We start from the raw sequence: 14,731 nt of genomic DNA, 5'->3' as shown, positions 1-14,731 counted from the left end.
TGCACAGCTGTTCCAGTTGCATAATTTCCCTGTTGATTTTAGAAGTATGGATGTTATCACTGGCTGACTGATGTGCTTGTCTGCCAGGAGGTGGGGGTAGGGGGGAGGGGTGTGTGCACGGGCAGGATTATTCAGGTAAGAGGCTTCTAGGTGCTCTCACTGCCCTTCCTTCCTGAGTGAGGAGGGAGACCCCCGATTCAGCCTCCAAAGAACCCCTGAGCATCAGCAGAGCTCGAACAATGCTCGAGTTCTCATCCCATTTTATTTTCAGCAGATAAAGTTGTTCTTTGATGCACAATTTTCTTCCTGAGCCTTCTAAGCAGGAACTACAATAACCCACTGTGGAGGGAAAAATGGGAGGGAGGTGAGAGGGAGTCAGATTCTTCGTCCTCAAAGTAGAAAATGAAATGCGATTTGAGGTGCATCTACATAAATAAGGGCTTCCCCTGTGGCTCAGCAGCAAAGAGTCTGCCTGCAATGAAAGAGGCACAAGAGACACGGTTTGAACCGTGGGTGGGGAAGATACCCTGGAGAAGGAAATGGCAACCCACTCCAGTATTCTTGCCTGGGAAATCCTGTGGATTGAGGAACCTGGTGGGCTACAGTCCCTAGGGTCGCAAAGAGTTGGACATGACTGCTGTCTGGGGAGGCCTTACAAATAGCTGTGTAAAAGAGAGAAGTGAAAGGCAAAGGAGAAAAGGAAAGATATAAGCATCTAAATGCAGAGTTCCAAAGAATAGCAAGAAGAGATAAGAAAGCCTTCCTCAGCAATCAATGCAAAGAAATAGAGGAAAACAACAGAATGGGAAAGACTAGAGATCTCTTCAAGAAAATTAGAGATACCAAGGGAACATTTCATGCAAAGATGGGCTCGATAAAGGGCAGAAATGGTATGGACCTAACAGAAGCAGAAGATATTAAGAAGAGGTGGCAAGAATACACAGAAGAACTGTACAAAAAATATATTCACGACCAAGATAATCATGATGGTATGATCACTCATCTAGAGCCAGACATCCTGGAATGTGAAGTCAAGTGGGCCTTAGAAAGCATCACTACGAACAAAGCTAGTGGAGGTGATAGAATTCCAGTTGAGCTATTTCAAATCCTGAAAGATGACGCTGTGAAGTGCTGCACTCAATATGTTAGCAAATTTGAAAAACTCAGCAGTGGCCACAGGGCTGGAAAAGGTCAGTTTTCATTCCAATCCCAAAGAAAGGCAATGCCAAAGCATGCTCAAACTACCGCACAATTGCACTCATCTCACACGCTGGTGAAGTAATGCTCAAAATTCTCCAAGCCAGGCTTCAGCAATACGTGAACCGTGAACTTCTAGATGTTCAAGCTGGTTTTAGAAAAGGCAGAGGAACCGGAGATCAAATTGCCAACATCCTCTGGATCATCGGAAAAGCAAGAGAGTTCCAGAAAAACATCTATTTCTGCTTTATTGACTATGCCAAAGCCTTTGACTGTGTGGATCACAATCAACTGTAGAAAATTCTGAAAGAGATGGGAATACCAGACCACCTGACCTGCCTCTTGAGAAACCTATATGCAGGTCAGGAAGCAACAGTTAGAACTGGACATGGGACAACAGACTGGTTCCAAATAGGAAAAGGAATACGTCAAGGCTGTATATTGTCATCCTGCTTATTTAACTTCTATGCAGAATACATCACGAGAAACGGTGGGCTGGAAGAAGCCCAAGCTGGAATCAAGATTGCCGGGAGAAATATCAATAACCTCAGATATGCAGATGACACCACCCTTATGGCAGAAAGTGAAGATGAAAGTGAAAGAGGAGAGTGAAAAAGTTTGCTTAAAGCTCAACATTCAGAAAACGAAGATCATGGCATCTGGTCCCATCACTTCATGGGAAATAGATGGGGAAATAGTGGAAACCATGTCAGACTTTATTTTGGGGGGCTTCAAAATCACTGCAGATGGTGATTGCAGCCATGAAATTAAAAGATGCTTACTCCTTGGAAAAAAAGTTATGACCAACCTAGATAGCATATTCAAAAGCAGAGACTACTTTGGCAACAGAGGTCCATCTAGTCAAGGCTATGGTTTTTCCAGTGGTCATGTATGGATGTGAGAGTTGGACTGTGAAGAAAGCTGAGCGCTGAAGAATTGATGCTTTTGAACTGTGGTGATGGAGAATTTTGAAAGTCCCTTGGACTGCAAGGAGATCCAACCAGTCCATTCTAAAGGAGATCAGCCCTGGGTGTTCTTTGGAAGGAATGATGCTAAAGCTGAAACTCCAGTACTTTGGCCACCTCATGCCAAGAGTTGACTCATTGGAAAAGACTCTGATGCTGGGAGGGATTGGGGGCAGGAGGAGAAGGGGATGACAGAGGATGAGATGGCTGGATGGCATCACTGACTCGACGGATGTGAGTGTGAGTGAACTTCGGGAGATGATGATGGTCAGGGAGGCCTGGCGTGCTGCAATTCATGGGGTTGCAAACAGTCAGACATGATTGAGCGACTGAACTGAACTGAGCACACATGTAAATAAATGTGATGATGCTCACATCTAAATTTCCACTGAAAAGGAGGACTCTCTCCAGCTGTGGACCCAAAGTGAAACCACTGCTCCATCTAATGCCAGTTATGGACAACCCTGCTTCCCATCACTGCTCTGAAGAACTATTCTCCTGAACTGTCCCTGACGAAGGGCCACTGGGATGGTTAGCACGTTTTCTGTCCCTGGCAATGTGGAAAAGAGGGCAGGCACCTTATAGGCTTTAAGCATCTGCTCATTTCCTCTCTGAGTAGCTCCGGCTCTGGAAACATTTGGAAAAGAATTAAACAAAAGTCTCCTGGGATACGTATTAATACTTGAAGTCCCGTGAAAATGACATGCTGTTTCTTGCCTCCAAGCCTGTGCTTGGAATACCTTTTCTCTCATTATTTGGCTCCCCAGATTCTTCAAGTACAGGCTGGAGGCCCCGCTTTGTGCTCCCTAACTCTTTGACCTTTCTTCCAATTCAGCAGTCATTACCTTAAATTATAGCTACTGTCTTGATCTTCAGAACCCTGTGCTGTGCTGTGCTTAATTCCTCAGTCATGTCCAACTTTTTGTGACCCCGTGGACTGTATGTAGCTCGCCAGGGTCCTCTGTGCAAGAATATTGGAGTGGGTTGCCGTGCCCTCCTCTGGGGGATCTTCCCAACCCAGGGATCCCAATGCAGGTTTCTCTCCAGCACTGCAAGTAGATTTTTTACTGTCTGAGACACCAGGGAAGCCCAAGAATACTGGAATGGGCAGCCTATCCCTTCTCCAGGAGATCTTCCCGACTCGGAAATTGAATTGGGGTCTCCTGCGTTGCAGGCCGATTCTTTATCAGCTGAGCTACCAGGAAAGCCCCATCAGAACCCTGGCATCTAACAATAAACTCCCAAGGGCAGGCACCGTAGTTCACCTGTTTGTATCACCAACTTCTGAAGTGTTTAGCTCATAGAAGCCACTTGAGAAATATCTATTGAATCAGTTCAGTTCAGTCTCTCAGTTGTGTCTGACTCTTTGCGACCCCATGAACTGCAGCATGCCAGGCCTCCCTGTCCATCACCAACTCACAAAGTTTATCCAAACTCATGTCCATTAAGTTGGTGATGCCATCCAACCATCTCATCCTCTGTTATCCCCTTCTCCTCCTACCCTCAATCTTTCTCAGCATCAGGGTCTTTCAAGTGAGTCAGCTCTTCACATCAGGTGGCCACAGTATTGGAGTTTCAGCTTCAACATCAGTCCTTCCAACGAACACCCAGGACTGATCTCCTTTAGGGTGGACTGGTTGGATCTCCTTGGAGTCCAAGGGACTCTCAAGAGTCTTCTCCAACACCACAGTTCAAAAGCATCAATTCTTCAGTGCTCAGCTTTCTTTATTGTCCAACTCTCACATCCATACATGACCACTAGAAAAACCATAGCTTAGACTAGATGGACCTTTGTTGGCAAAGTAATGTCTCTTCTTTTGAATATGCTGTCTAGGTTGGTCATAACTTTCCTTCCAAGGAGTAAGCATCTTTTAATTTTATGGCTGCAATCACCATCTACAGTGATTTTGAAGCCCCCCAAAATAAAGTCTGCCACAGTATCTATGGGATAAACGAATAGATAAATGCATAGATGTGTGACTGAATGAAGAGATAAAAGACAGAACCTAAACACGACAATCTCATCCTATTTGATCTTCACAAACACGTAATGTCGTTCCCAGTGTATTTGAATTGGAACTGTGATGTAACTAAGCCCATGTTATGAGGGTCTGGAGCAAGATTCTAACCTGGAAGGAACCCAGCTCCAGAGTCACTGTGGATGCCCGTGAGGGGTGGGAAAGGCCTGAACCTGGTGGCCGTAGTGGGCTGGAAGGAATGGTGGGTCAAGGTCTGGGTTAGAACAACTGGCCTTGGGAGATGTGGAGGAGAATGCCAGCTGTCTCCCCCAAATCCGTCCCTCTTCCCGCCTGGGGGCTCACTATCCACATTCCCCACCTCTGTGTGCAGGTACATGAGGCCATGTGACAAAGTCCTCACTGAGAGAATGGAAGTGGAAGTGGCACGTGCTGCCTTCAGGCCAGGGCTTCTATCAGTGGCTTTTTCCTCCTTCAGGTCCACTTTCCATTTCTCTCAGCTGGTTGCAGGCTTAACAAAGCCCAAAGCCAGTGGTCCTCAAACTAGTCAGCCTCACCATCACCTGGAGGCTTCTTGAGCAAATGGCTGGGCCCCACCCTAGAGTTTCTTTCTTTTTTTTTTTTTTAATTATTTATTTATTTGGCTGATCCAGGTCTTAGTTGCAGCACTTGGGATCTTTGATCTTTGTTGTGGTGTTCAGGATCTAGTTCCCTGGCCAGGGATCGAATCTGGGGCCCCTGCATTGGAAGCATGGAGTCTTAGCCACTGGACCACCAGGAAAGTCACCACCCAGACTTTCTGATTCAGTAGGTCTGTGATGGGCTGTGATAACAAGCATTTCCAAAAAGTTTCAAGGTGATGCTCATACCACTGGTCCATGGACCACACTTTGAGAAGCAATGCCCTGGGGGTATGGTGGAGCCCCACATTGAGGGGACATTCATTTCCAAATGGTTGTATTAAAGACAGCCTCCTCTCTGACTGAAACACCTTGTGTGAAATAAATTCCCATCGTGTTAACTCCAGCCATGTTTGGGTCTGTTACAGCGGCTTAGCCTACCCTAGCTAATCCTGGAGGAGTTGAGGGAGAGGAGAGCTGATTCCCAGATTTAGTACTTGGGTAAATGGCAGAATAGAAGAGCAGATTTGGGTGGAAAAGATAATAAGGGACTTCCCTGGTGGTCCAGTGGTTAAGAATCCACCTTGCATTGCAGTGGAAGTAGGTTTGACCCCTTGTCAGGGAACTAAGATCCCACATGCTGCAGAGCAACTAGGCCCACTCTCCACAACTAGAGAGCCCAGGTGCCACAACTTCTGGGCCCACAAATCATAACTGTACACCTTAACCAGGATCCCACATGCCACAACTAAGGCCTGACACAGCCAAGTAAATATTTTAAAAATAAAAAAGGAAAGATAAGGAATTATTATCACAGACTTAGAATTATCACAGAATTATTATCACAAGCTCTCCACTCTACAGTCTGGTCTGTTCACCCCCACCCTCACCCAGGCCCATCCAGCAGAAAGTTGTCTCTGCCTTTCATTCCCATGTGCTCACTCTTCTCCTATTAGCTGACTCCTTCTTATCTTTTGAGGCTGCCTTTGAGTTTCACCCCTCTCCCGAAGGCTTCCCTCCTGCCTGCCTGGGGTTCTGGTGGGATGGACAGGGTCTGCTCCTCTCTCTGAACTCCTACAGCGCTCTTGGCCACAGCCCTCATCCTATAGGCAATCCGAACAGTAACCACTTCTGTCTAGATAGCACTGCACTGTTAACCAAGCACTTAGACTTTTCTTACCTCATCTAATTCCCGTATTTCTAACCACGTGAGAAAACCTAGAGGTGCACACAAACACACACCCATACACACATGCACTCTGTTCATTTGTATTACCCAACACTTACTGCATATTCCACATACAATATATCATTTCCACAAGTCTTGAGAGCTAGGACATTTGCTGAATGACCAAATGAATAAATTTGTTTATGGCAACTGCTGACGCTGGGGCCTGCCAGGACCGGGAATTTCTTTTCCACCCTTTACTTTTCCTCCTCCATAAAATGGGACAATAGTTACCTTGTAATCAAGTAAAACAATTATGCTGAGGGTCCTTTGCTCATGGTAAAGTAACACTTAAATATTAGCAACTAGCTATGATTATCCTTGTAACATTTCTTCCATTTTCAAACGTCTTGGCATGCAAGATCCTATGGGATGTGACTCAAATTTACCTTCCCAGGCTTATAACATGCCTTCATGCCCACCCATATTTTAGCCAGTTTACCATTCCCTGAAAGGGTCCCACACTTGCGTTTGCATACACTGTCTTCTGCCCAGAGGCCCTCCTGTAATACCTTTGTCAGTTAAAATCTAGTGTCAGCTTCTTCCTCCCTTGTGAGGTCTCCACAGCTAGATGGACTCTCCCCTTCCTTGGGGACCCACAGCATTAGCTCGGACCTTGCTTACAGCCCTGCCTACCTTAGTACGGCCACAGCTTATCATATGGCTTCCTGTCTCCCCATTTTCCAGAGATACCCCTCAGTTTCTGGTTCATGGAGAACCCTTTCTCATTTTCTAGAATGTCTGTGTCCTGTGTTTTATATAATTTCAACCATGTCAGTGACTTAGTCTCTCTTTTTTGGTGGGGGAATCTGGAGATTTTATCATGTACTTAATCTGCCAACTTGAAAACAGAAGTATCAGGAATATGAGCAGACGAATAAATGGATAAATCCAGGAGGATACTCAGATGTTGGCACTGTTCTGGGAGGGTGCTGGAGGGAGAATGTTTTTCCACAGAGCCCTGGCTTTACACATCATCTCCCCACTCAGAGCCTTGGAGGGACGTTCATTACCTGTAGTGCTGAGGCCAGTGTATTCAGGCGATGGGTTGCTGACAGGGGAAGAGGGGGGCGGCACTTCCACTGATGTGGCAGACTTTGCTGGAGAAAATGATGGCACAGGTGAAGGGGTGGGCGGGGCAGCCTCTGTCAGGATTATCTCTTCTCGGACTTCTGCTATGGGAAGAAGAAGTGTGGATTCTTAGAGCCAAAGGTCACGGCAAGTTATCCTTAAGGGACTTTTAAAAAGGAAATGTTCTTGTGGTATTTATCAAGTCATGTGCGTGCTGTGTGCTCAGTTGCTTCAGTCATGTCTGACTCTTTGCAACCCCATGAATTGTAGCCCGCCAGTCTCCGTCCATGGGATTCTCCAGACAAGAACACTGGAGTGGGTTGCCATTTCCTCCTCCAGGGGATCTTCCCGACCCAGGGATCTAACCCAGGTCTCTTATATCTCCTGCATTGGTAGGCAGGTTCTTTACCACTGATGCCACCTGGGAAGCCCCTATCATGGCACTCCTCTGATTAAAATCTTTGATGGTCTCCCATCACAATGGTGGCACATGAGGCGATTCCTGCATACACACATGCCCACTCTCAAGAAGGAAAAGACAGTGTTGGTTTCCCACCATCTGACCTGTTCACCAAAACTAAATTCTCTGGGATGTGGAGCTGAAGAAACACAGAGCACAGACATAAGGATCCAAGTCAATGTGAGAAGGAGGGCACGTCCCAGTGAAGTGCCAGCTTACCCGTGCTTCCTTCTCCCTTCATGGCTCGCATGAGCTCATTGGCCCGCTCCTGGCAGTGCAGCGATTCTAGCAGGTAGAGCACGTAGTCATCAAACATCAAGTGAATTAGATGAAAAGACCCTGGTAAGAGGAGATCCAAAGGGAAGGTAAGCCGTCTCAGCTCAGGTGTGCCCTCTGGTCTGGCTGACAACACATTGAGCAGTGCTCTGACCACCTGTCCCAGACCCTCATTCCCACTCAGGTACGAATTACCTTGTTCCCAAGAGTTTGCTCTCCTTTGCCATCTCCTCTCCTAGCCTGGGGTTTAGTATAAGGTTAAGTGTTGGCAAAGACTCTTGATAGTCCCTTGGACAGCAAGGAGATCCAACCAGTCCATCCTAAAGGAAATCAGTCCTGAATATTCATTGGAAGGACTGATGCTGCAGGTGAAACTCCAATACTTTGGCCACGTGATGTGAAGAACTGACTCATTGGGGAAGACCCTGATGCTGGGAAAGATTGAAGGTGGGAGGAGAAGGGGATGACAGAGGATGAGATGGTTGGATGGCATCACTGACTCTAGGACATGAGTTTGAGTAAGCTCCAGGAGTTGATGATAGACAGGGAAGCCTGGTGTGCTACAGTCCATGGGGTCTCAAAGAGCTGGACACGACTGAGTGGACTGAAGTGTTTCAGTTAATAAATTGAGCAAGGGAGTCTCTTCCTTGTTCAATTTATTAATAGGACATCATCAAAAATGGCACCTATTGAGCCATCTGTCAAAATGCATCTGAGCTCTTCCACTCACACTGTCCTTATCCTTGTCCAGGCACTCTTCACTTTGTTCAGCATTTCTGGACATAGTGTCTTGCATTTTCCTCTCTTCCACAAGCTTCTGATTCCCCTGACTAGACTGTAAGGATATCCACAGCAGAGACTTTGTCTTCTAACTCACTGGTGTCTACCAATGTATGTGACATAATTCTAGGAGCATAATCGATGTTTTAAGTTAGCAACAAATGAATTATTTCCTTGAGTGTTTCTGAGACCTCTGTTTACCACATGGTGCTTACAAAAGGTGTTGCTTGAAAAGATTGGGTATCCTCAAGTAGTAGTCTTCATCTTAAACTTAGAGTAGATTATTTCATTAAAAGGGATATGAACAATCATTTTGGAAGATTTTTCTAATGTGTCAGTCTTTGTTCTCAAAATATTATATTCAGTAATTCAATTTCTATAACCACTTTGTAAAAGTAGGTGCTTTTATTTCTGTTTTGCAAAGTCAAGTTGTTCACAATGACAGCATACATTACTTCAAAACCCTCATTTCTTGCATGTTGTGCTGCCTCCAATGGACATGGATCCACATGTGGGAGGGTACTCCATGTCTGCAGTCGGAGAGAGGGGCCAAGCCCTCATCTCTTGTCCCATGTTTCCACCTCTCAAAGGGACATTTCCACATGGATATCCTGCTGTCCCATGAAGTGTCCAGCACTTCTCACTGACCTCTCCTTCCCCCATTCACCTTGCTGTTTTTAGAGGCCTTCTGAGACTCCCCAGGATTATTTATCTCGTGATCTGATCATCACATCATCATCAACACCACTATGACTGTCATCACAGATTTATCGGATGCTCACTATATGCCAAGGACCTTGCTAAGCGCTTAACAGAGAGTTCATTCTTTCAACAAAACTGTGAGATAGGTGGTATTATCCTCTCTTGTGCTATACTCATTTGAAAAGACCCTGATGCTGGGAAAGATTGAGGGCAGGAGGAGAAGGGGACAAGAGAGGATGAGATGGTTGGATGACATCACCAACTCAATGGACATGGGTTTGGGTGGACTCTGGGAGTTGGTGATGGACAGGGAGGCCTAGCATGCTGCAGTTCATGGGGTCGCCAAGAGTCAGACATGGCTGAGCGACTGAATTGAACTGAAATGAACTGAACTGAACTGTGCTGTATTTAGTCACTCAGTCATGTCTGACTCTTTATGACCCCATGGACTGCAGCCCACCAGGCTTTCCTGCCCATGGGGATTCTTCAGGCAAGAATACTGGAGTGGGTTGCCATGCCCTCCTCCAGGGAATCTTCCCAACCCAGAGATTGAACCCAGGTCTCCTGCATTGCAGGTGGATTCTTTACCATCTGAGCCACCTGGGAAGCCCATTATACTCTCTTATGGATGAGGAAATGAGTCTCTCCATTGGAATTAAGCAAGGATTGGTCTCAGGTTGTCTGGCTCCAAAACTCTGTTCCCCTTTCCCATACAGATCCATCTGGTTCAGTTTCCTCATAGCACAGATGGGAAGATTAAAGGGTTTGGTCCTCAGAAGGGCCATGTGAGCTGGGTGCTATGCTTTTACAGGTCTCAGAAATAAGTTGATAAGGGCCAGTTGGGGGCTTTAGGATGGCTCCTCTTAGGTGGAATTTATTTTCTGCTTTTTAGTTGTACCTGGGTTCTTTGTGCACGTGCACACACACACACAACAACCTTTCAGTTCAGATAGATTGATTCTTTTGGTCCAGAAATGCTACAGAACAAGATTCCTGGCTTAACGCTGAGGCCACCCAGATACCCCCAGATCATGCACATCTACCCCAGTCCCTCCACAGAGCTCCAGGACCCTGACCCCCATCCTGAACTTGGTCTTCATTCTTCCTCCATTCCCGGGGTGCTGTGTCTGTTGTTTGACCCCATTTGGAATTCAGAACATTCAGGTGTTTTTGAGTCATTGTGAGATGCAGACTTCCACAACTAAACTTTCCATCCACTTCCCCAGAATGAGTCCTGTGAGCCATAGGTAGAGCACGGTGGGTAACCGCATGGGGCTGGATCAAACTGCCCAGGTTGAACTCCAGCTCTGCTACTTAGTAAGACTTAGTAAGGCTTGGATGAGTTGCTCCTTGGAAATGTTAGATACAAAACCAGTTATTTACTGAGCTCTTGCTCTGTGGCAGCCACTGGTTTAACTGCTGGAAATTTACTACTGCATTAATCCTCATCACCACCATTTGAGATGAGTGATACCCTCCCTCTACAAAGGAGGAAATTGAGGCTCAGATGGGTAAAGATAACTGTCCAATGTCACATGGTTATTAAGTGTCAGACATGGGACTTGAACCCAAGTCTGACTGATTCTGAAGTTGTTCTTCAATCAATCATGTAATAAGGTTCTCTGAGAGGGGAATAGTCAACTCTATTTTACAGAAGTGCCATAATGAAGAAAAGTACATGTGCTTAATGAACAGTGGCTAAGGTCTCTTTTGCTAGTAATGTTCTAAGATTAGAACATTCTAACATTCTAAGTCCTATGGCGTGACTGTTCATTCAGAGTCAAAGAAGTCAAAAGACGGCAGCATATACCAAAAAGTTCCAAAGGGTCTCCACAATGAAGAAGTATTTGCTGAGATGTGGCTCTAAGTCAACAAGGATAGAGAGAAAGACATTATGAAACCAAATTAGAAGGGAAAACCCTAGATAATAAAAATGGGTTTAGTAGTTTTAGCACAGACAGGCACCTCGGATCATCTACACAATACTCCTGTCTAACAGATAAAGAAACAAGATCTGATGAAGTGAAGACACTAAGATCACCCTCCTAGAAAATATCAGAGCTGGGCTTGGAGGCCAGTACTCCAGGGGAAGTGTTGATTTGGGGATTCAAGCTCTCCACCTAATGACTGATCAGCTACCCAACTGGTCTGATCATTTCAATCATCCTTCAAACAAGGAAAGTTTGTAGAGCTACTGCTGCTCGCACACCACCGTGATAAGTGCTTTGAGCACAAAGGAAACTTCAAGCTCAGTCACTGACTCCACAAAAGCTACAGTGTCCTTGGTGAGCAGAAATCCATCCTTAAGATTATTAGGCGACAAACAGTTCAGTGCCAGGGTGTCGTGACCATGGGAGCAGTTCAGACAGGAGGGAGGAAAGCAGAAAAGGAGACTCAGAAAGACTGATGAGAGGAGGGAGTGGAGGGGAGGGAGAGGAAAGACAGAAGCAGCAAAGACAGGAGAGAGGCAATTACAGCTAACATTCCTGCTTTATTTCTTCCCTTAGCACTTAACACATCTGCTAGTCTACAGACTGAATTTATTTATCTTTATTATGTGCCTCCCTACACTAGATTGTGTCATAAAAGGATGGAATTTTATGTCTTTTTATCTACACCCCCCCCCACACACACACACACTGTTCTCTACTGGGCATCTAGAACAGTGTCAGGCACAGTGGAGGCTCCATGGTTATTTGTTAGACAAATAAATGAAATAAGTAAGCACTGACCACTTACCATATGCACTGTGCTAAGCCCTTTTAATTTTCCAACAACTCTGTGAAGAAGATATTATCTTCAGTTAACACATGGGGAAATGAAAGCTCAGAAGATTTTAAAGCACTTGCCTAAAGTTACAGAGCTATTGAGCATTGGAGTATGTTATGGAAAAAGGTATTAGGATACAGACAAAAGGAGACTGTTGTTGTTATATGATGACATAGTTAATGCTGTCTTATAGAATCAAAGCATTGCTTTTTCTTCTGAAAAATTTCAAATATATGGAAAAGTATAAATAATTTTAAGAGAATTTCCTGGCAGTCAGGGGTTAGGATTCCGCACTTCCTATGCAGGGAGCTTGGGTTCGATCCCTCGTTGGGAAACTAAGATTTCACATGTTGCATGGGAAAGTGAAAGTGAAAGTGAAGTCGCTCAGTCGCTCAGTCGTGTCCGACTCTTTGCGACCCCATGGACTGTAGCCTACCAGGCTCCTCCCTCCATGGGATTCTCCAGGCAAGAGTACTGGAGTGGGTTGCCATTGCCTTCTCCAAAGGCACCCCCAAAAAAAGAAAGAATTTTAAAATGAACACCCAGTGTACTCAGCACCAAGCTTTATAAAATTTTAACATTTCACATATTTGAATTTTTTAATTGAAGATAAAAATGAAGCCCCAGTGTTCCCTTCCTTAACTTGCTCTGACACAGCATGCCCTGACATAGCAAGCCCTTATGTAATCACTGTCTCAAATCTGCCATTTATTGTTCAAACACATACATTTATATGTCCACAAAAGCAAATTATATTGTTTTTTATTTTCAAACTTGATAGAAATGGTACCATATTTTGCAGAGCATTCTGCAACCTGCACTTGATACCTTGGGTTTTTTAAGATCTAGCCACACCAAGGCACATTGCTCTTGTTTAATGGCCATAGCCTTTGTGTGACCATAGCACGATTTATTTGTCCATCCTCCTGTTGATGGAATTTAGGTTATTCACATTTTTGACTATTGGAAACTGGCTGTAATGAATCTCTTTTTTAAATTTTTGTACCTGTTGCCTTGTGTTAAGGACCATAGGTAGAATCTCTGGGTCCAAGAGCATCTACATTCTTGAGTCTTATGAGGTAGTGCCAAACTGCTCACTAGTATTTTTCACCTCCTTACTGGTAGTGTAGTTAACACAGTATTTGCCATCTGAAGGGTGTGAAATGTTACTGTCTTTATATTGCAGTACCCTAATTTTTAGAGGTGCAATCTCTTTTCATATGATTATTTCCATTTGAATTTACTTTTCTGTGAACTATCTATTCATATTCTTTGCCCATTTTTCTGTTAGGGTATTTTTTTTGAAGATTGTATTTAAATTATTTATCACATATTACTTTCCAAACATGAACAGGGTACATGTAAATAATACTTTTAAATTTTTCCCTTGAAGGCCTTAAAATAATTTTTGTTAGAATTATTTTATGGATGCCTTTCTGTTGCCATTATGAATACAATATATAGATATAGACATTTAGACTGATACATAAAGATAGCTATTTTCTATTTAATGGTAAGAGTGCTAAGGATTTTTTTAAAACTGAAGTCAGTAACCTGCCTGAATTCTTATTTGTTCTATTAGTTTGTAGATTATTTTTTGTCAGCCATCATGACATCTATAAAGACAATTTTGTGTTTTCCTTTCTGATTCTTATATTTCATTTCCTTTTCTTGTTGCATTTGCCAGCACCTCCAGTACATAGCTATCAGAAACAGTATTAAAAGGCATTTGTTTCTTATTCATGATTGAAATGGGAAAACTTCTAAAGTTCCACCACTTGGTACATTGTTTTCTGCAGGTTTTTAAAATACTCTTTAACATATTCAATGAATTCCCTTCTGTTCCTAGTTTGCCAAGAGTTTTTAAAAGTTATACTTGAGAGCTAAATTGTATCAAATACATGTTTTCCTCTGTATCTATAGATGTTTATATCATTTTTCTCTTTTAACAGGGAAGACCTTTAATTTGTAATGCATGTTAATGAGTAATTTTCTGACTTTGAATCATACTTGAATTCTTGGCATCATACTCATCAACCATGATTTTAAAAAAATTTGCCCTGGATTTGATCTGCTAGTATTTTATTCATATATATATATAACCTCAGATATGCAGATGACACCACCCTTATGGCAGAAAGTGAAGAGAACTAAAAAGCCTCTTGATGAAAGTGAAAGTGGAGAGTGGAAAAGCTGGCTTAAAGCTCAACATTCAGAAAACGAAGATCATGGCATCTGGTCCCATCACTTCATGGGAAATAGATGGGGAAACAGTGGAAACAGTGTCAGACTTTATTTTGGGGGGCTCCAAAATCACTGCAGATGGTGACTGCAGCCATGAAATTAAAAGACACTTACTCCTTGGAAGAAAAGTTATGACCAACCTAGACAGCATATTCAAAAGCAGAGACATTACTTCGCCGACTAAGATCTGTCTAGTCAAGGCTATGGTTTTTCCAGTAGTCATGTATGGATGTGAGAGTTGGACTGTGAAGAAGGCTGAGCACCGAAGAATTGATGCTTTTGAACCTTGGTGTTGGAGAAGACTCTTGAGAGTCCCTTGGACTGCAAGGAGATCCAACCAGTCCATTCTGAAGGAGATCAGCCCTGGGATTTCTTTGGAAGGAATGATGCTAAAGCTGAAACTCCAGTACTTTGGCCACCCCATGTGAAGAGTTGACTCATTG

The 14,731-nt window shown here is 44.0% G+C and overlaps 1 protein-coding gene across 2 annotated transcripts in view; it reads right to left on the bottom strand.

Moving 5' to 3' along the window:
• Nucleotides 1-14,731, bottom strand: part of RFX4 (regulatory factor X4) — a 152,799-nt gene that overhangs the window by 21,534 nt on the left and 116,534 nt on the right. For both annotated transcript variants that reach the window (XM_069585249.1, XM_069585250.1), the window contains 2 exons: nucleotides 7,737-7,856; nucleotides 7,000-7,161 (listed from right to left, as the gene is read on the bottom strand). In XM_069585249.1, coding sequence (XP_069441350.1) covers nucleotides 7,000-7,161; nucleotides 7,737-7,856 — 282 coding nt within the window. The remainder of the gene's footprint in view (nucleotides 1-6,999; nucleotides 7,162-7,736; nucleotides 7,857-14,731) is intronic.

The sequence above is a fragment of the Ovis canadensis genome, chromosome 3, assembly GCF_042477335.2.
Source record: "Ovis canadensis isolate MfBH-ARS-UI-01 breed Bighorn chromosome 3, ARS-UI_OviCan_v2, whole genome shotgun sequence".
In the NCBI taxonomy this organism is placed as follows: domain Eukaryota; kingdom Metazoa; phylum Chordata; class Mammalia; order Artiodactyla; family Bovidae; genus Ovis; species Ovis canadensis.
Note: the sequence above shows the minus strand (reverse complement) of the source record. Positions and strands in the feature narration are given on the sequence as shown.